This window comes from Candoia aspera, chromosome 4 (assembly GCF_035149785.1).
Source record: "Candoia aspera isolate rCanAsp1 chromosome 4, rCanAsp1.hap2, whole genome shotgun sequence".
In the NCBI taxonomy this organism is placed as follows: domain Eukaryota; kingdom Metazoa; phylum Chordata; class Lepidosauria; order Squamata; family Boidae; genus Candoia; species Candoia aspera.
In genome coordinates, this window is record NC_086156.1 from 64675039 (window position 1) to 64697908 (window position 22870).

A 22870-nucleotide genomic window follows, 5' to 3' on the forward strand; every position below is an offset into this window, starting at 1 on the left:
TATGTTACTGTATTAGCTGCAATACCTTCTTCTACATTAATAATTAAGTAATGAAGGAATTTGTTTCAGTGTAACTATAAAAATATAGTATGAAAATAGAGCTTAGCTTTAGTACATTCCTTGTATAAAAAATGCTAGTATCTTTATCACATTCATCATAGGTTTTGTAGGATATTGAATTAAGTTTGCTGTATTCAACAAATCCAGTAACAAAAGTTATTAAAGAGTACGATTCACTTTAGTTATTTTTAAGTATAAACAAATGTCCTTTTAATGCTAAAAGAACCAATTAAGACTATAAATCTTTCAAAGCATTAGCTACAAAAGTTAAGACAAACTGAATTGATATAAATATGGTGTATTTCATTAAAAAAAATCAGTAAGCATTACATTATTTTCCTTATTTAACATTACTTTTCCATTACTGATGATGAATATGGAGATTTGAAATTTTGTATAAACATTTTCTAAACTATTAAATGTTCTAAGCAAATATAAGATATTGTAATATTGCTGGTATTTTGTATTTTTCCCTTTGCAACCATCTTTATCCACATTATAAGAGTATGATATATTTTCCCAATTTTTTACTTTATCATTCTATAGATTTTTTTTCTTTTTAGATTTCCCCTCCCTCCCTTGGTTATTTCCTGCCAGAGCAAATTTAACAGTGTTCAGATTCAGATTATATTATACAGTTAACTGAAACCTCATTCTCTATCAATTTTGAATAGCAAAATTGTTATACCGGTATTTGTTATACTGGTAATATGAGGTCTTTTTAAAAGAAAAGTCCCAGTTAATGCATAGTGGGCATCTAGCTTTCTTTTCTGGTAAAATGTCATTTAATATTTTTCTTTTCTTTACTCTTTAAAAAAGATCTTCCGAATACCATGTATTATGTTTTTCTTTAGATCAACATAGCTGTTATTAATGCTATTTTCTTTGACTCTTCTAATCTAGGATTAGATACCAGTGCTCCAGCCGGTTCCCATGAGCTTACTATTCCCAATGATGTAAGTATGCTTAATTGCTCTTTTTCTTGACCACTACAAAATAGATTTATTTTGCATTTACTATATAATTACAAGTGACAAAGCATAAGCACCCAGGAAATTTATCCAAACTTCAAACAAGATATGAATTTTTTTTTCAATATTTCAGATAAAATCAAAACTATAGAACAATATTTAAAATATTGATAAAACTGAAAAAAGTAACATTGAAGTGGAAACTAAAGCTACTCTTGCTCCTTTCATGACCCAACTGAAATAGAAAAGGATAAGGGAAGAAAATCAACTTTAAAACAAAAACTGAATTGAGTCTACATAGAAGGGAATCCCACCATTATATTCTTCTTGTGTGTAAACATTTCACCATATATACATGATGGTGTGAACACACACACACAGCCCTCATTATCCACAATCTTGTTATCTATGGTTTCTGTATTATAGTTGATAAATACAGAAACTAGCTTTGTTTAAAACTAATCTGTTTTAAACAATTTCACGTATCTACAGTTTTTGCCCAATGTTCTGATCCATCTGTGATTTTGTAGAAGTACAACTCCCTCTAATGTTTCAGTTATCCCAGCAATCTGCAGCATTCTAGTGTGCTATCTTCCTGCATGTTAGTTCCTCCACTGTAAAAATAAGCAACATAGAGAAGAGAGCTCTGCTGAGGGAAATTACAAATGTTCATGCAAAGCATGCCCCTGAATGAGAGGTGAAACTGTTAGACTTGTTGACTTGTAAAGACAACATGGCATCTGTTGTACTGCATTGTGGCACTGATGAATCCACAGTCTGCTATATAAAGGAACAAAAAAAAAGGAAAGGTCAATATCCACATGAAAGGGGTGTCCAGCACAGAAACACAAGGTTCTACCTACACAATCTGTAGACAGAATCTTGTGTTTGTAACAGATGGAACAAGTCTTCAACCCATGAATAGAGAACCAAACCCAGAGATACTTTGGTTCTACAGGACTATACATATTCAAGATGCTTTATAAAATATAAATGAGTGTAGATCTGACCTTGAGGAAAGTAGGAGAGAGCCATTAAGACAAAAAAGATTACACAGTCCTGAGATAGAGAGAAGTGTGAGAAAGAAATTCAAAATAGCCCCACCTCGATTTTGTTTACATAAGATGGGACAGAGAGAAACTTGGACAGGCTTTCAAAATTCTTTTATTTTACCTTACTATAATAAAGAGCATTCTGGAATCCCTGCCATCCCTATTTCTTGACCTGGCTTATAAGACCTCACTATGTTCTCATCAGAGAGGCATTTGAACCTTGCTTTTAGACCTTGAATATGGCAACAGATCCTTGGGGCACACCACTGTCTGCCACACAAATTGTCAAGGCATTGTTACAGCATCAGTAGAAAATGGATATGAAAATAACAAACCTGCACAACTAACACAGCAAATTGTGTCAAGGCTTACCTTAACCAGGAGTGGCCCCACAACCTGCTGCCCAACCAGTATCTGGGCAGAAAATCTCTCAGAAGTGTACTGGAGAATGAGGTCATGGGGCGTTTAAGATCAATTTCTGATTTTCATGATTCAATGTGACCAGAAGAATGTCTTCATAATCTAAGGTTGCCCTTGTTCTTAGTTTGCTGGAGGAAGGGACAGGCAGATCGGGTGTGCCCTTCACTGAGGGCAATGACCCTTTGTTGGATAATTACCAGAAGTTCATAGGAAGATTTAGAGCTGCTTTGGATGAGCTAACCAGGAGCAAACCAGGAGATTTGCAAGTTGAAGCAAGGAAATCAACAAATTAGTAAGTACACAGCTCATTTTCAGTTGTATGCTAAAGATGGATACTGGAATGATCTGGCCCTGACTGACCAATTTCAGCAAGGAAAGTAAGACAAAGCAACATAGAGAATTTGGAAGAACCATTTCAGCATTGCAACTTAATCAATGGGCAGTTGGAGGAGTTGAGACATGAAAGAAATAATAGAGGAAAGAAGTTTTATACTTTTTGTTGCTCCTTATACCACCATCACCACCCTGTGATCTTCTTGGACTCCAGCACTGTAAAGCCCATGCAAATAGGAGCCTTAAAGAGATCCTTCTTTGAAGCAGAGGAGAGATTTCCCACTCAGCTGGAAAATGCTGCACCTGTGGAACTACAGGCCACCTCAGGAGTAAGTGTCTGAATTACTCCAGAGCCTGGTCTTTGAGAAACTTAGCAGGCTCCCCTCTGAAGAGCTCACCAGAAGGTCCTCAGAGAATCTCTGCCATTCCTGTTTTTTTGAACTGCTCTACCTCAAAGTGCTGGCACAAAGAGTGATAGAAGAGATTTTTGCCATCTGAAGTACTACAGGAATCTTTGTTAACATTCTGTGGTCTGTGGGATGAAAAAAAAGGTAAAATATATATGTAAGGATGAACAGGAATCCTCCAAAATATTGAAATTATTCTGTGTATGTTTAGACTCTCAAGTTCCATAACAGAGACCCATACATTAAATTACTCTCATATCTTTTGCTAGGCTTTTAACTGTTAATTGATTTTAGTATTTATTTTATTTTTAATTCATCTTTTAAAAATTTACAGTATGTTTTGTTTTTTAGTTTTGTTAGCCACTTTCAATAAATAAAAAAAATTAAATCTAAGATACTAAAAAAGCTACATAGCAGAAGTGACCATTTGATACCTCATTGTAATATCTCAAAGGCAGCCTAATGGCAGATTTCCTGAGCTTGAATCATATCTACGTAAAACACTCATGAAATGGTTTTGCATTTATATCTTGGCTAGTAGATATATCTACTATAATATATTTACAAATATAGCAAGTTTATCATTGCTCAGTTTTGTCTTCAATGAGAGTTCAAAAATGTACCATTTTAATCTGTACCTTTTCAAATATATGCTTTTTCCTGTGTGTGATTTTTGCCTAATATTTCCACTTTGGGCAGATAATTTTTCCTTATATAAAGCATTTCTGTATAGATTTTTCCCTTATGTGTATATGTACATATAGGTATACATTTCTGGACCTATCTCTTATCTCTGCATGCCACTAAATAACCATAGCTCTACGTTTACATCTACATTGTTGGTAAAATGCATTCAGACAACTATGAGTTTTGAATCTGTGTTCTGATTCAAAATGCAAAATAAGTTAATATTCAAATGTGAACAATTTTTCCCCATCGCTATTTTGACCTCAACATTGTTTTTGTCTTGCTCTAGCTAATAGGTTGCATTATTGGCAGACAAGGTAGCAAGATAAATGAAATCAGGCAAATGTCAGGAGCGCAGATCAAGATTGCAAATGCGGCAGAAGGTTCAGGAGAACGAAAAATAACAATCACAGGATCACCTGCAAACATCAGTCTAGCACAGTACCTCATTAATGCAAGGTAAGTTGATTGCTGGGCATTCATTGATTCATTCAATTTTATGTGACTCTAGGTGGCTTACAATAAAATAAATAAAATAAATAAAATATACAATATTAAAAATAAAACAAATAGCAGCCAGGCATTATCCAACCAATCATCCACACAGCAAGAAGATGGGCTCTATCCCACCTCTAGGGCTCCAGGCTCAGGCACAAAACCAAGTTTTCAAGGCCTTCTGAAAGACCAACAGGGATTGGGCCAATCTAATCTCAGGGAGATAATGTTCCAAAGGGTGGGTGCCATGGCAGAAAAGACTCTTCTTCTGGGCTCTGCCAGCTGACAGTCCTTAGCTGATGGCACCTGGAGCATGCCCCTCCTGCCAGATTGGGTATTCTCAAAGTCTGCTGTGGTCAAGATGCATCTGATTATAGTTAAATTCTGTATCATCACAACAATTGCAATATTTTTCATTTTGGAAAGAATAAATCACCTCCAGGTTTTTTTCAGTGATATTAACCAACAAAAGCAGTAACAGTCATACACAAGACAAAAGCAACACCTTTCTAAATGTATTAGTAATAATGCCTTTGCAAAAGAAGATTCCTATAATCTTCTGCTAAGCAGAAATAACAACCATTATGAAATAGATGACAGAGCTAATGTAATTTGCTAGCTGAAAATTGTAGTATGATCTTAAATCCAGAAAGAGACTGGGTTTCTTTGTGAAAAAAGATGCAAGAAAGAAGCAGTTAAATTTGGGTAGAGGTATTTAATTCCCAATGCATTGGTTTCTTGACTGAAAAAAAGTATTCTGAATAATATGCTAACTGAATATATAAATACAACAATTCATATTCCTGTAGAAAATTATATATATATATATATATATATATATATCCGTTTAAATATCCTCTTTCACTGTCACATTTTGTTTTAAAGCAATAGAAAGTGTTGGGAAACTACTGAGAAAATTAAACATAACTCACAACAACCAACCTTGTTTTTCAATTGTATTAACATAATTAAATCTGTAATTTATGGCATTGCTCAATATCCTCAGTGTTTTAAGGATACCACTTATGAGTTGTACAGCTTAAGAAGCCCTGAGATTCCTTGGCAAGAAATTTTGGATTTGCCCAGGTTTTTATGCTCAAAATGCTGGTCTACGATCAATAGCAGTATCAGCAACATCAGAAATGATACCAAAGGATATTTTTTGTATCCTGTGAAATACCTCATTGTGGGCTATCACTGACAGACATTCATAGAAAATAGCGTCTAATTGGTGAAATATATCATCTACATAGTCTTGCCTTTATGATAAGAAAGTATCTTCTATTAGGTTTTGAACAATATATTCTATTGCATTTTGGAAATCCAGAGCTGACCTGATAGAGTCTGAATAGTAGCCATTTTCCTAATTAAAAACATACATGAACTGATATATTTTTCTTTTTTATGATTAATATAAAACGATGTGATCAAGCAACAATATATTTTCTGCTTTATCTATTAAGGACTTATTCTTTTTTAGACTTAGTTTTTAGTTCTAAATGCTATATGACAATTAATCTTTATCTAAGTAGAAGAAAAAACTTCTGGACAGTTAAAGGATGCAAAGACAATAAAAGATGATGCAGTTTGTCATAATTAAAGTTGATTCTAAAAATGAGACCAGTTTCTAACTTACTTAGAAAAGTTTGTGAACCATCACCAGTTATGATAACAGTTATCAGAAAATGACATTAAAGACGCTTGTGGTTGGCAGGTTAGGGTAGGTGTTATGGTTATGTTTCCAGTTACCAACTGCTTATCAACCTTCAATTATGGCTATTGTAGAAATAGATTTTTTTTTTTTTGTATTTCTATATGGAGGGCATTTGTAACCAAATACAATTTTTGAAAGTATCTTCTATACAGTTTACAATGTGAGAAATGAATTTTTAGAAGTGTTTTCCATTTGAAATTCTTTTAAGAGGAGGTATAGATTATTTTCTGAAATTATATAGAATGCATGGAACTCAGCAATAATCATGGGTTTTGCTCATGGTAATATTTGATGAGACTGGGGAAGAGCTATATATAACCAAGAATTTGTAAGCTGTGACTTTTGTTTTGGAACTCTGGCCAAAATGCTATGAAGGTACATATCACTTCTATGATATTATCTAGTGACTGCCCTATGGCAGAGTGTAAAGCTTAAAAGCTTCCATATTGAAAAGTTGGCAGTCAATAATCAGCAGATAAGAGCTAGCAAACAATTTTGCACTGAGCAGACATCAGTTGTGAAAGTAAGCAGATGAAACTGTACCAGACTTTTCCTTTTTTACCCAATAGAAATCTGATAGAAGATTCAGTATTCAGGGTGTGGCATATTCAGTTCAAATGTGCATGATTTGGAGACAAAATAATTTATCTCAAGCTGTTTTTGAGATTCAGTAGGAAAAACGGTTCAGACTTTGATTATAATGGTGTTACCACTGGTGGCTAAATTACATGCTAAGGGATCTTAGGACAAAAGCTAGGCAAATCAAGATACTTGGGGTTGGCTAGTGCCTTAAAGTGCCCCTCCTACATAATGACTGAAGAGATCATAGCCATCTGGATTTTTTGAGCCGGGGTAGTTAAGAAATTGTTTTAGTTTTAGTTTTAATGGGATTTTATTAGAATTTTATTGTATATTTATTCTGTATTGTAAACCGCCCAGAGTCCCTCCGGTCGGAGGAGATGGGTGGTGACAAATTTGATAAATAAATAAATAAATAAATGAGAAGATAAACTCTTAAAGGTTGCACTCCAATTTACAACTTTGTGAGGCTTTTGGCTTATCCAAAACATACCATATTATTAATATGTAGCACAATCCTGTATTCTGCCTCCTCTATTACAATCCCATTTAACAGTTTGAGGATTTCTAATGGTGTAGGCAAGAGGGTCTAGAGCCAAAGTCAAAAGAAGTGGGGAGGAGGCATTATTTTAGGCATGATATAAATTTAACAAGGAGAATACACACCATTCATAATCATATGTGATTTAGGGATAGACTAAAACATGATTCATAACATGCTGATCTGGAGAAACCCAAAATAAATCAAAACTTACTTTGGAAATCTTTTAGAACTGCATCAAAATCTTTCACACAATTCAGAGAAATAATGTTTGTTGGATTATATTTGAGGTAAATGCACAGTTGTTCAAAGAACAAACTGTAATTTACAGACCAAGCTAATAGCATTCACATTAATCAAAGATACTGCTGAATAATAGGAACACATGGCAAGCTTTAAGAGAAATATTGGCCTCTTTGAAACTAAGGAGTAGAAGTCTATTAAAAAGGGCTTCACCATTTCCCTTCAATCAAATAAGAGATAAAATCATATGGCCTTTTTGTTCCAAAACTGCAAAACCATTAGTGCCAATAGCTTTCACCAATTTTATCAATGTAATTTATGTCATAATTTTTAAATATAAATAGATGAAGAGATGTTAGTAACCTGACCCTGTGACAACTGTAGTAGTCTTGCATCCTACCAAAAAAAAATTATTTTCACATCATCTATTTATGAGATATTGGCACAATTACAATTTGGAATAAAATACAAGAAGAATCAGTATGCACTCACCAATACATATCATGAACAGAAGATACAGTGTTGCAGCTCTTAGTATTAAGTTTAAATCCAATAGTTTACTAAAATGCTTGCCTTTCCCATTACCTCTGTCTTTGATAATGTAAGAAAACTTATGTTTTGAAGTAGAGAGCTTGTTAAATTTATATTTAGCAGAAAGCAGAGATCTGTGTAGCCATGGAAATGAGGTGCATAAAGGGTTAGCAATTCTTTACCTTTCTCTTTTAGGGATTACTTTTAACTAGTTGTCACTCTTTTTGTAATATATACACAATGATACAACTTCAAATGCTATTCTATTATCCTGTATCATAGACAATGATGTATTCAAATCTAAAAATAAAAATCTACTAGCTCCTATTCGCTCTTCTTAATAAAACAAGGGGTAAAACGTAGTTTAAATCCACAACAGCCACATAACATTAGGAAGCAGCTCAGATACCTCCTTAATTCACTGAACTGTAAGGAGGAGGAGGAGGAGGTTCAACATAATCAGACTTGCAAGATTTTGTTGTTATAGGCAATCTCAATAAAAGTAGTTTTAGCCTTCCAGTGGAGTTGATTTTTTGGTCTACTTAGAAGGGCTGACATCTTGCAAGTTTGTTGTGTTGTACCTCCTTAAAGTCTGGCAAGAGAACTTATAGTTCAGTGAATTAGTCCACAGTTCAGCATCTAAGCCGCTTCCTTAATGTTATCTGGGCTGTTGTGAACTTAAACTGTTTTATCTCTTGTGGCTTGGCATTGGAGTTTTCATATCTCTGTCAAGGTCATCTTCCTTACTCTCTACAAAATAGATAGATATTCCTGGCCAAGTTTCTAGCAATGTTAGTCTTTAAATTTGCCCCTTCATTCTATTCTTCATAGTTGTCTTGTGTAACACATAAACTGCTGTTGGAGAAGACTGAGTGAAAACAAAAATTGAATAGCCCTGCCTTTTCTACTTGTTAGCATTGAGCAGCTGATTCATTTGTCTTCCTTTTATTTCTTCCTCTCTGAAGAAGTCCTTTTTGTTGTTCTTGGCATCCGTCTCCCAACCACAGCTCATCCGGAGGTTTAGCTTTCCTGAGACTGTATAGTTCTGCACTCTTCATATGCATTCTACCTTGATGACCTCTTCCTTTGTCCACATTCTCAGCAAGTCCTTTTTTATTTGCAGATCTTCATTATTATTTTGTGTGTGTGTGGCCTGATTTTTTTTTCTGTTGCCTGCCTCTTTTTCCTCATTGGAATTCCTTCCTTTTTCTTTTTGGTCCTCCTGTTGCAAACAGTGGGAAGGAAAAGATCTCAACACATCAAATGACTGATCTAAAATTACTTTAATTCAGGAATCTACAAAAAGGTAGAAAGAATTTAGGATGCTGGGGTTGGGATTTTTTGACCTCAGAAAGCATCAGCCTCCAAAGCTGGCAAGAGAGTGGAATAGGATCTCTATGCTGAATTCCTCTACTCCAAGATCACAGACTATATGAAAGGTGTATAAAAAAATCCTAAAATGTGTGATATTGCCGTAAGGTAGTGTTCTTATATTCTAAAGTGCTAATCACACTGCAAATGTTGACCTTTAAAAATTCTGTGCTGAAGACAGTGAAAGTCAGGGATGCATTTGGCATAAGTATTTGCAGCTTTTCAGTTCCTGATCCCAAAAGATCCCTTTTCAGCCTTAAATTTCCTTTTGGATATATTACATTTTTTGTGTTTGTATAAACATCCTTGCTTTTCTTGGCAGTTGATAATTCTTACAGAAATGCTGTCTGTAAAGAGTTTTTAAGCACAGAAGCAATGCTATATATGAGGGCAAAAGACCAACACTGCCCAAATATTAGCAAACACAAGGCTATGCAGTCATCTGAATTTGAAAGGTAAAATGTGATTTGTAATACTGTTGGAAATACATATAGCAGCTGCATCTTTTTCAGGACCAATGCAAAATCCATGAAAATACATGTTTCTTTTAGGATGTTCCCAACTGGTGCTATATTGCATGCTCCAAATCATATTTTGCTTTCATGTTTGGAGTGCTGTATAGCCCTAATACAAGTTACAAGTGAATATACTGGCTGCTACAGGTTAGCTTTATAAAGAAAAGCTGATTGCATACAGTATCAAACTCTTGGAGTATACACGCTAATATGTTTTTAATCAGATTTTAGTCAGATTAATGTTACCTTTTTTAGGCAATGATGAACAATAACTTTGAGGAAAGTATAATGCAGTTTTGAACACTTCAAATAATACCTGCAGTTTAAAAAAAGCATTCATTTATTTTTCACTAATGTAGGGTGAGTTTCAAAACGTTTCCGTAACTCAGTCATGAATTACCTTTTTATTGTTTCTCTTTAACACATAACATGTTCCTCCTTTGATCCTCATGTTCCCTTTTCTCTTTTTCTTTCTTCTCTCCCCCACTCCTTGTTCTCCATGTAACCTGGCCATTTTATGTTGGCTTCCCCTCTTCCTTCCTTCCACCCATTGATTCTTCTTTAACCCACTCAACCTATTGTTCCTCTTACTTTCATTTGCAGCTTAGAGATGGCTAAATTCAGCACCCAGACTGCTTCCGTCATGACCCCTGTTGACCTCAACATGAATCTTTCTCAGTCTGCCACCCCTATCTCCACCCCCACCTCTGTGGCTGTCTTGGCTGCATCAGCAACTGTTCCCATGGTTAATGTTAGCACTCCTTCCCCTTTACCAACTTTATCAACAACCCACTATGCTGTTCCTATTTCTAACCTGCTTGGCATGAAAGCTGTCTCACTCTTGGCATTAAATGCCTCTGGGGCTACAGGAAACGTGTCTGCATATACAACTAAAATTCCATCAACAAGTGAAATTAAGAAATCTGATCGCCAAAAGTTGGCTCCATATTGAAAGGCAGCATGGATTTTTTTTTTTCAGCAACTCCACTAGGACTGGTAAATGTATTCTAAGAAAACAGTACAATGGCATTTTTTACATTCCTTCTGTTCATACTTTACTACACAAAGCATGCCATTGCAAGTTTTCTTCCATCTTCTATTACTATTTTAATGGCTGTGCATACTCAAATTGCCAGCTAGTTCCAACAATCTCCTAGGTTATTTAAAATATACTCATACAATTTACCATGTTTTCATGCTTGTCAGATTTTCAGTTAAGATTTTAGAGTCACAGGGGGAATAGCAAATACAGGCTTGAAAGATTTATTAAGCTAGCACACCCAAAAGAGATTTCTGCAATAACAGCTATGATGATGATAATTATCTATAGCCTATTCGCGCTGCAAGAGCTCAAGGAGGAATCTCCTTTCATTCTATTCCCATAATACTTTATTAGGTAGATTGAGTTTAGAGAAAATGACCCAGTCAGTCTCCATGGCTGAGAGGAACATGAATCTAGCTCTGCCCAGTCCTAATCCAGCATCTTAACTACTGTGGATTTTATTTAATGGATTTAGGGCAGCAAACAAGAAGGCTGTGGGAGGATGGACTATATCAAGACTTCAGGTAGAGGAAGGCATATGGTCCATGATTCGTAAGTTGTAATCTGTCCTATACTAGTTGGGAAGGAGGAAATTGAGCAAATACAATTTGTCACATAAAAATTACATTAATCATAGTTGCAATTCTCTGTAGAATTACTTGACAATAAATTTGGTGGCTGCAACTAAGTAGCCATAGCTGAGTAGGTAGGCAGTCAAAATTTAATAATCATTCCTTCTTGATAGAATACATAAGGGAACTATCAAGGGGCACTAGTGAGTTCACAGAAAATTCTCAGCATATTCACCTAATTATAATTATTGGGATTCACATGCAAAGCAGCTCTGTATCAGCTATCAATATGGCCTATGATAACTAAATGTTATGAAGAAAGGCTTTTTATCAGTTATACTATACTATTAATATGCATATACATATATTAAAGGATGCCTTGTGCAGCAATCTATTTGTGGCCCCTAAAGCACCCTGTAAAGGACAGGGCCAACACTGGGGACAGCTTTTTGGGCAGTGTTCTTTTTTGTATTTGGGAAGGGAAAGACAGACTGAAATGGGTATGTTGTGTCACAGGCTTATAGAAATTGTTTTGCATAAGTTTAAAACTCCCCCTCACTCCAATCCCCCTGCCATGCAAAATTCTGGGCCTGAATATGGCCTTGTAAGTGTAAGGTTTGAAAGGGGCCTTGGATATCATGGCCCCGTCCAGTGCAAAAATCTGCTACTATAGCATCTCTGTCACATGCTATCCAAATTCTGTAGGAACTTCTCCAGGCAAGGGAGAGTCCACCACCTTTTAGTGCAGTCTCTTCCATTACTGAAGTCCTCTTACTATTGAATTTGTCCTGATGTTTTCCTAAGTTTCCATCCAACACTTAATCCCTTGTTTGTTGTTGTTTTCTGGACCGAGTCCACCAGGGACTGCCCTATTAAAATTTTAACAAAATTATATTTTAAAGAAAAGTTATACAATGTCACACAGTAACTTACAAGTATTTCTGCACCAGTACTTCATAAAAGCCATTTTCTGGCTACATATTATTTTCAGTAATATGTAGCAGGACAAGGTCCTGCTATTTCTGTTTTCTAAAGTTAAGTAGAATTTAAATCTTAGTAGATGCAAGTGGCTGAACACAACTAGAGTCACCATAAGTTGGGCGGCCATATAAATCTCTTAATAAAATAAAATAAATAAAAAATAAAATAAAATAAAATACTGTGGCTCTACTTTGCTCACCTCCTGGGAGCTACTCGAGGATCAGATATGCATCCTCATAACAAGCAGAGGTTGCAGAGAAGCTGAATTTGGTAAAGGCTGCATGTCTTTACATTCTTGCTGAATGAATGCTAGAAAGCATAGATAAGCAGGTGTGCTTCTATCAGATTACTGTCCCTCTACAAATCAGCAGGATAATTATTAGGGATTTGTGGGGGGCTACAGTGATTGTTTAAAAAGGCCTACTCTCTCTTGGAGCTGTAATTATTTTCAGACATGAAAGTCAGGGAATCTTGAAGTTCCTTGTTTCTTATTAAGCTGAAGTCTGCATTGGGAGATGAGCTTAAGGCTAATCATCTTCGCCTATAGCATATTGTGGGTTGCATATATAATAATTACATTTAATTCAGACAGCCTCAGGAACTTTGACCACTATTTCAGGAATCCTGAATATGTACTCAAGAGTTATATTTGAAGTATATATATTTTACCTTCAAATATGGTCAAAGAATTTGAGCCACTACTAAAAATTAAAGTGTCCAAGAACAGACACTTTTTAAAACTGTGGAGAGGGGAGAGGAAAAATTAAGCAACCCATTTTACTTGCCTCTTGTAATATTTGTTTCAGCCTAGTTTTTGAGAATGTATTGGGGAGAATTAAAATCAGACAAATCCATCCTGAAATCCAATTTATAGTTCTGAGTAAAATTCAAATCCTGGGAAGTATAGCAACTGCTAATTGTTGGAACTAGTTCTTATTTCTGGATAATAATGCTTTCTGTCTATTCCTATTTTTTATGTTTTAAATTTATGTTGCTTTAACAGTAAGTTGTATTTCAGTATTGGTTATAAGATTAACAAACCATAAACCCACCATGTTCTTTCCCTCAGCACTCCTTAGATACAGTGCTTTAATGAATGATTGAATACATATGCAATCCTTTTTAAGGCCTAATATTTAAATTTGTATTTAATTGTATAGAGCTAGGCATTATTTTTATATCTGTTATCATATTCTCTAATCTGTACACTTTTTTCTCCACCTGAGTACCTTTGCACTAGTTTCTGTCACTGTAACCAGTTGTAAACCTGCCATTATGATCTGCACTTAATCAAATGGTATACTTACTGCATATACTGAAAGGTAGAAGGAAATGAAGACACTGTTATGGTATCTCAGATACTGTCTCTTGAAAAATGCTGTAAAACTGTTCTGAACTACTGTAACTGTTTTTATAATTGAAGTAAACAGTAAGATTTGCTTGAATTAGAACACTGCTCTACATTGTGTGTACTCAAGTGTTGTTCTGTAATTGCAAGCAATTCTTTTTCCCCCTTTACTTTCCATTTTTGTTTGTTCTGCTTTTATTTTTGTTCCTGCGTTTCAGGCTCTCCTCAGAAATAACTGGTCTTGGGGTTCTGTAAATCTAATGTCTCAGGATGCTCTTCTAAATCCTCAGGAGACAATGCTTTTCTATGGACAAAACATCAGAAGACATTACCATTTCTAACTATTATTCTGAGATCTCAAAATAAATATTTTTATTCTTTAAGCTTCCTAACGTTTGTCACTTTCCTTCGTATTTTGAATATAGTTCAACATGATTCACTAAAGAAGTTACTTTTATCTCTGTTGATGCGCATGCTCTGACTAGTTCACGCAAACACAGATTTGAATCCATTTAGTCAGTAAAAATACAAAAAATAGTTTTTATAATTGTTCCCCTTATTTTAAAAATTACAATAATATGTAATGAATATAGTTATTGTGATTTTAATTTTGTAATGAAACCTTGTGTTTGGTGGGTTTTCCACTGATGTCATCTACAAGTTATTTTGCAGCAACAATTAAAGATTTACAATCAGTAGAATTAAGCCCTAGTGCTTATTGTGAAAAAACATTTCAAACTGATACCAAATGAACAAATTTGCTCAACTGTCCTATGGTAATGTTGAGAATTTTCATTCCATTATCTGAAACTGTAAAAGACAATCATTAGTGAGAACTATGATTAAAACATACATGAACTAATCTTGATTGACCCTTGGTGTCTAGTACAGCCTAAGCAATGTGATTATATCTTTTATACAGCTGTGCATCGACAGTTTTTTAGATTTGATTACTTTTGGGTTCGCGCAATATTATTTCAACATATTAAATGTGCATAACTGACATTTCTTATCTATCAGATCAGTCCCTTTAGATTTACAAATTCAACAGCTTAGTAAACCACCTGGAAGGAGTTATTTTAATGTCTCTGTTGAATGACAGTGAACAAAGTAGATGAGTTCATTTCAATACACTGAATTTAATGCAGAAATCGCTTCTTTCTTAATCTTTGAATGGGAATCTTATAAAGGGTATATATGTGTCATATTATTGCATATGCATCATATAAAAAGAAATTTTAAAATATGCATAAGACTAATCTGATAAATTGAAAGTTCTTTGGGTAGATGGCTAGATATTCTATCACCAATCTATATTGGGAGATTCAACAAACTATGAGTTGAATAATATCACAGCAAACTGAGTTTGTATTCAAAATACTGATCAAATGATGAAAATCTAGACAGGAACTTGACAAATTGCTTGCAGAAAAAGAAAGAAAACAAAAGATTGTTATAGCCATCGAAGATGGAAATAAGCTATATCGTTTTCCTAAATGTTAATTATTCAGATGTACAGTAAATCTAACATTTATCTGATAAAGATATAGCCACTTTTGAAAGCTAAAATTGTCCTTCCACAATTGGATTCCTTTGACAATGGAAGAGATAAAAAAGTGAAATTGAGTATGAGTAATGGTAAAACATCAGGACTGGATGGATTTCCTATGGAATGGAATAAACATTGATATACTTGCTTCTAAATTTATCAGATACATAGTGACATTTCTGAAAGTAGTCTGGTTGATGTCATGCATTATGTGCTCTCATTGATTTTCACTGATTAATGTAGAAATTAAATGAAAACCTTAAAGCTTAATTTCTTGTATACAGGCAGCAAAGTAATGTAAATTATTAGTTTTCCACGTTCCATTTTTAAATAAACTGTTATCTGTATAAAACTTGCTGTTTCTTGAGGGTTGTAGAAAAAAAATCCCCTATACTATGTGGCACTTAAATGAAGCAAGGGGGATTTAGACATTTTAGGTTACAGGGCCACATTATGAAACTGTCTCCAAAACTGAGGAAACATCAAACTCCATTAGGTATAGCATGGGAACTTCCTGTTCGAAGAAAAACCACCATTTCCCAACAGCTCTTTGGATGACAATCCATATTTTCAAACATTACCTTTGGTTGACAAACCATTCATTAACCATTCATTTACTGCCAGCTTAATCCAGTTTAGCCCCCAAACTTCATTCCTAGTATTTGGATCAATATAGTTTAGAGATGTTTATAAAAAGCTCTAAGTCTCCTTCTTTCCTACTGAGAACCATTCAATATTCTTTGGGAGTGTGCTCATGGCTGCATGCAGGAGGAAAGAAGGAAGATCTTTCCTTCGGTGAAAGGAACACATTTACTTGGAAAACTCATGCTGTTGAATTTAGTGGGGCATCCTTTCTCAGGATTATACATTAGTAGATAAATAGAAACTTTATTTACTCATTTGACCATATGAAGAATATAAAATCAATACAGGAATACAGGTAAATACAAAGAAAACTGTAAAACAGATTCAAAATAAATCATCACCCCTATAGTTAACCCCAATCTGATCTAAATAATTTGTCCTCTTTGAGATGGCCTTTGATATAAAGAGTGTGGCCTTACTAGTAATATGCAGGTTTGTTCCCTGCAAAAAGTAAGACAGTTTCTCCTGGCTGTTCCAGTATTTTTTGTGTGTGTGTGTTTTAAATATAAATCTAGGTGGTCGGTCCTTTCTGCAGAATAGAGTTTACAATCAAGTAGAATATGTGCAGTATCTTCAACAGCTGGCACGCCACATATACATAATCTTTCTTCAAATGTTCCAGCTGTTATGGGATGAATAGGGAACCTGCTGGAAAGTGCCAGAACTTGCAAACTATTGAGGAGGTAGTATTTCCCATATCCCAGATAGATGCTGAACAATGCTGTTTGGATCTTAGACCTTCTCCACATGATGGCCTTTTACTACACCCCGTGGAACTCACTAACCCTCTTCCCCAAAATTTAGACCTGAATACATCAGGCTCCCCTGATGTTTTATACATTAGTAAGCATCCACTACAATTTGCTAATGAACACCCGCATCACTGAGCAGCTAGTAAATGTAAAGCTACAAAATTGCAAGACTAGGAAACTTCAGTGAGTTTGAAAACTCTGATTTCTGTGAGTCAATGGATTTAGACTTACGTTTTTAGTCAACAGATGTCCCTAGCTAATAGCAAATTGTTTCTGAATCTGAAGAACACTTAAGTTTCCAATATAGAATGAAGGTCACAACTATGGGGTATGTTAGGTGCAGGAAATAAAAGCAATCAAGTTTCTGTTTAAGACTACAGAATGGTTCCAACTGGCAAGTGCTTGCTTTTATGCTAACCTGCCTTCAAAAAAAGCACATCCTAATGCATATTAAAAAGCTACTGCTGGCACAGGACTGGTTCAAATAAAAGGTCTGTTTGTTTCCAGAAGAGCTATAATAATTTTTATATAAAGATTGTATAATGTACAGCAGACGATTTTAACAGGACTTCATATACATACATATGCAAAATGCTAGTACATGATAAAAGAACAATATTATAATTAGGAAATTAATTCTCTCTTCTCAGGCAGCTATAATATTGTTCCTTTTGCTCTCCAGTCCTGAGAGAGCAAGTCCTGCAATTCACCTTCATCATCACTACCAATATCATCACCATCTTCAGTCTGTGTGGCTCTTTGACTCATGGCTTCCTTTAATTTATCTTTCATTATTTCCTGGCGGTCACGCAGCTGTTCAACACGACGGAAACATTCTCTAGGCAAAATAAATAAATAAATAAATTGCACTCTTTTCCCAATTAATTGAAAAGCTGAAAACACAAACCTTATATGTTCATGGAATACAACTTCACATAATGAGCATTCTGTTAAAACCCTTTTTTTTTTATCTGTTCAATCGTGTCTGATTCTCGGAGACTGCCTGGACAACTCCTTAAAGTTTTCTTGGCAAGGTTTTTCAGAACTGGTTTGCATTGCCTCTTCCTAGGGCTGAGAGCACGTGACTGGCCCAAGGTCACCCAGCTGGCTTTGTGCCGAAGGTGGGACTAGAACTTATGATCTGTTTCTAGCCCAGTGCCTTAACCACTACACCAAGCTGGCTCTCTAAAACCCTGATTACAGTACATACTTTAATAAACTATAGTTGCATTGGAGCCAGTTATCTACAATTTTTAATGGGGGAACCCAGAGTGACTTTTGTCCAAGAAAGTGATCAGAGGTCACTAGAACATGTGTCATGATATGCATCCAATTCATGTGGAGTCATTATTGCTACTCTGTATCAGTGAATATATGCTAAGGACACACCACACTTACTTTTCTGGCTTGGACATTGAAACTTACCCATCGTAACTACATTTTCACTACTGAACCACAGATTGGCTAAGGAACATTAGGTTTTTCCACAGCAGATGGAAAGCATCAATCAGGCACAAACAATGTGCCTGAAAATGTAAAAAAAAAAAAAAAAACTTTATTCCACAAATTGAAGCTACATTTTGTTTCGTTTCCAAAAAAGTAATTTTCCAGCAAATTTATTCCCCAACAGTTGCACAGGTCAGGAGGTAGGTCAGGGGTTAAGTAGCATTCATGCAGTCTGTGACTGCTTTCTCTCTCTTCCAATTTGAATAAAAGACTGGAACTCCTATATTGCTCATTTAGCTGTTTTAAAAACAACTAAAATAAAAATAGTTCAGAATTTGCTCTTGAACTGTAGCCCAGATTGGCTCCATCATTCCTGACCTTTAGAAAAATCTTTAAAAATTGTCCAGAAAAATTCATAAATAAGATCTGTTATCAGTTTTACCATTATTATTATTATTATTATTATTATTATTGAAAGGGTTTCAGAGCATTAAGGGTTATTATTTATGCATTATTATAATTAATTTGATTTCTATTGTACATTCCCATGAGTCTAGCATGGAGCGTGACAGTATATAAAACAAACAAACAAAAAACTAACAGAATCTTTCTCCTTCCCAAAATATAAGATTCACATTACAAGATGCAGTAAGATGCAAAATATGCAAATGTGAAACTGCGTAATAGGGGTGTACACAAAATTTCACTGAAACCTGACATAGTGTTTCAGAGGTTTTGCTGAACCAGTCTGGATCAGCCATAATTTGGCAGAACCAAAACTTAAAACTCTTCAGCTGTCTGAAGATAATGGATGAAAAGAAAAAGCTGGATGGGGAGAAGGGGCAGGGGGGGAGAGCTGGATTTTTTTCCCCGCACATACCTACTATGCTGGGGGATTTCAAACTCTATTCCGCAGAACCCAGGAATCCACAAGAACTTGAAGGGATTCCCTGAGAGACTAAGGGCAAAAAAATAAATAAATCACTAGAGCTTTGCCTCTTGTTCAGAAGTTCTGGGAATTTTTTTTTTTAACTAACAGACTTTTTCTGCAGCCTGAAACAAACTGAAAACCCCTATACAATGCAATACTAGAAGCTTCGCTGGTACTTCTATACATTTTATACTTGTAAGAGAAGCTTTCTGTATCTTTGCTTTCTTCACAGTCTAATCTATGAAGAAAGAATCAGAAGACAACACTGAGGCAAAGACGTAATTGAATTGGTATATATTGTTTGGATTACATATGGCGGAACGTTGGTGTTTATATATGAATTAGGAACTTGTTTTGTCAAACTCAGAAATGGAGAGAAGATGCTCTGAAAAATAAACTTGAAAGTTAGCTTCCTTGCATTTTTGTTGCCTCTTACTCCAAAACTTAGCCAATCAAAATAACTTATACTGACAAAAATCTTAAAGCCACCAAAAACCTCTTAATTATTACTTCTATGTACTTTATGCAAAATAGGATTTACAGTGGACAATGTCTAGAAACAGCTTGATACAGAATACCAAACGCTAATCTGACTATAGCAGATGAAATATACTAATATATGTGCCAGAAACTTACCTATAAAATTGTTTTATGCTGCATCTATGTGATGAATGTATTAGGTATAAAAAGACCCAAAAACTGCCAAGCTTAATAGTAACAACCTGCCTGACAATTAAATATGATTTAGAGGAGTTAGTCAACAGATTGCCAGCATGCTGTTACTCTGGCTTGTTCTAATTTAAAATTCCACTCTAAAATTGTATTGAAGGAGAGTATAATTCCTTCACATAAACAAACACTAACTTTTTAAACTTAAGTTTTTCATACATTATTCAGTAACTTTGCTCTGAACTATTCTCAATCTATAAATCTAAATGAAATTGGATAAAGGAATGATATGACATCAGATAACATCACTTCCATAAAAAAAAAAAAGTTACGTAAGTATTTTTTGACAAACACTGTTTGCAAGCAGCATTTTAAGTTGAGCTACGTACATCTGCTCATCAATTTCTCCAATCTGACGGTCAAGTCGCCCTTCTTCATCTTCTTCAGCCACTATAGCTTCTGAAATCTAACTCAGAAAAAAAATCAAAAAGGATATAACAGTTTTAGAGTCAACTTTCTGGGGATACTTCTCCTCTGACTTTGTTGGACCATAGAGAAATACACCAATGTAAACATTCCTTTTTTTTTTTTACTGCAATTAAAACATCTGGAATTGCCACAGGTCTGTATGCACTTGTCCTGGCAGCAAAACCTTCCCTCCTAAACCTTAACTCTTGAAAGAAATATGGCAAAGGGGGTCAGGCACTGAATCCACCCGTCCCCCAAAGAAGAATGTCCCAAGTGCCAGTGAGAAAATACTTATTATTTAAAAAGCGAACGTGCTTTAGAATTTCCTTTGTCATGGGCACTATAAAATAAAGAGATATAAGCAACTTATCAATTTAAAACTATTCATATATAAAGTGAAGACCAGCATGTAACATGGTATATTATGGATGGATGGATGGACAGACAGATACTTTATTACAATCAGTGACCAGTATAGAAAAGAAAAAAGAAAAACAATAAAATAATGAAAGATAGTATTTGTATATATGTTTGTTCAATTTATATAGCTGCCTATTTCACATTTGTGACTGAGTAGCTCCCACAAAACAGAAAACAGTAAACAAAATACAATTTAAAGAGCAAAAACATATAAAACCATTAAAACCAAATTAAAACCATGAAACATAATCAGCAGGAGAGTACAATTCATGGGTCACAACGAATTCAGCCATCTAGCCGGCTCCATACCACAGCCAGATCCCCAAGCACACTGGCAAAACCATGTTTTCAGAGCCTTCTGAAAGGCCAGTAGGGCCAAGGCCACTCTAACCTTGGGGGGATAATGACATGGCAAAAAAGGCTCTTCTCCTGGGTCCTGTCAGATGACACTCCATAATAGACAGGACCTGTAGCATGCCTCTTCTGCTGGACATGAAGAGACGGGAAATGTAACCAGGGAGAGGCGGTCCCTCAAATAACCCAGCCCCATGCCATGAAGGACTTTATAGGTCATTAGCAGCACCTTGAATTGAACCCAGAAGCAAACTGGCAACCAATGCAGCTTGTGGAGCAGAGGTGTAATGTGCGCTGATTGAGCAGCAAACATAACTGCCCAATTTTGCACCAATTGCAGCTTCCAATTGTTCTTCAAGTGCAGCCCCATGTAGTGTGTTACAATAATCCATTCAAGCAGTGACTAGGGCATGAGTGACTGAGAGTAGAGAGTAGTATAGTATACTATATAATGTATATTATTTAAAACTACAATAGATTTAAAAATTACAATTTTTGCCAAAAGCTGCTATGACAAACCTCCCAATAAAACTAATCATAACATAGAATATTAAATCTGATAGAAACCAGAAACTTTATATATTAGATGCAAACAGTTTGGGTAAAGTCACAGGCTCGTGAATGGAGGTTGCCCAGGCTGGACACAGCAGTGGCCCGGAGTGAACGGACATGGGGGGCTACCTCTCCTCGCAAGCAGCTGATTACCTGCTGCTATTCAACGATTCTACCAGCAATGGGGTGAGTCTTGGGCTGGAAACCTAGCCCTACTGCCCCACCCTGCCATCCCCTTACCAGGAGCACACTCCAATTCCAGTGTATCACCCAACACCGAGCTGGGCATGTCTTGCCACACAACTAACAGAAGAAGAGCAAATCCAAATAGCTCAAAGGATTGGACTAATTCAGTACCTTCCTAAAGGAATGTTTGAAAGCTCAGAGCCATTGGAAAAGAAAATCAAAGAGTGTATAATCTATATGCTGGATTTTCTATATGGAGATCCCATCTGATTCCTGCCTTGTCTACACATCTACCATGTTAACTGCATTGACGACTGGCTGATGCGATCATTCCCATGTCCTTCTTGCATGGAGCCAATTGATGCTGCTCTTCTGTCCTCCTATGAGACTGAGGTGGTTCTGGCCCTGCTCTTGTTCATGCTTCCAAGCTGTGGATATATGGGGGGTCTGGGATATTATTTGCACAATTCTGGGGTACACCAAATAAACAGATCCAGCCTCTACAGACACACACAGCCATGCTGGCTATACTAAAGGATGATTTGCACCATATTTTGAGTGTTGCATCCAATAATTTTAAAACAAGAAACACTAACTTACCGTACTGATTTGTCTCATGGCTTTCTGGAATTCCTCCCATTCTTTGTTCATCTGATCCTTTGGAGTGTCAACCTTGCGCACCTAGAGCACACACACACACACCAAAATAAAAATTCAACAACTGTTATTATTTATGTCATATATATCTTTTGTCTCTCCAGATATTTCAGTGGTAGACTGCCCCTAAATGTGGAGTCTCCCTACCTCTAACTTACCCAATAATGATTAGCAGATCTCTTTTCCTCCATGAATTAAATTACAGTGAGAATGTTTTTTTCTCTACTTTAGTGGCAGACTACTTTTGCATGGAAGAAGTCCAAAGCTCAATTCCTGCTATACCCAGCTAAAAAGAACTCAGCCACCAAAAGATGGGGGAGGTGGGAATGGACACTGGAGAAAGATTTATTTCCAGAAAAGAATGCCCCCACAAGTTTTC

At 35.6% G+C, this 22870-nt stretch overlaps 2 protein-coding genes across 4 annotated transcripts in view; one reads left to right on the top strand and one right to left on the bottom strand.

The window, feature by feature from the left end:
- LOC134495136 (poly(rC)-binding protein 3-like) overlaps positions 1-10887 on the top strand; it is a 166723-nt gene extending 155836 nt beyond the window's left edge. For all 3 annotated transcript variants that reach the window (XM_063300326.1, XM_063300325.1, XM_063300327.1), the window contains 3 exons: positions 964-1016; positions 4220-4389; positions 10523-10887. In XM_063300326.1, coding sequence (XP_063156396.1) covers positions 964-1016; positions 4220-4389; positions 10523-10871 — 572 coding nt within the window. In that variant the 3' untranslated portion in view covers positions 10872-10887. The remainder of the gene's footprint in view (positions 1-963; positions 1017-4219; positions 4390-10522) is intronic.
- Positions 10888-17304: 6417 nt separating this feature from the next.
- Positions 17305-22870, bottom strand: part of ZNF830 (zinc finger protein 830) — a 30766-nt gene continuing 25200 nt past the window's right edge. Inside the window, exons 8-10 of the mRNA XM_063300328.1 lie at positions 22435-22515; positions 20244-20320; positions 17305-17646 (exon numbers count right to left, since the gene is read on the bottom strand). Coding sequence (XP_063156398.1) covers positions 17463-17646; positions 20244-20320; positions 22435-22515 — 342 coding nt within the window. The 3' untranslated portion in view covers positions 17305-17462. The remainder of the gene's footprint in view (positions 17647-20243; positions 20321-22434; positions 22516-22870) is intronic.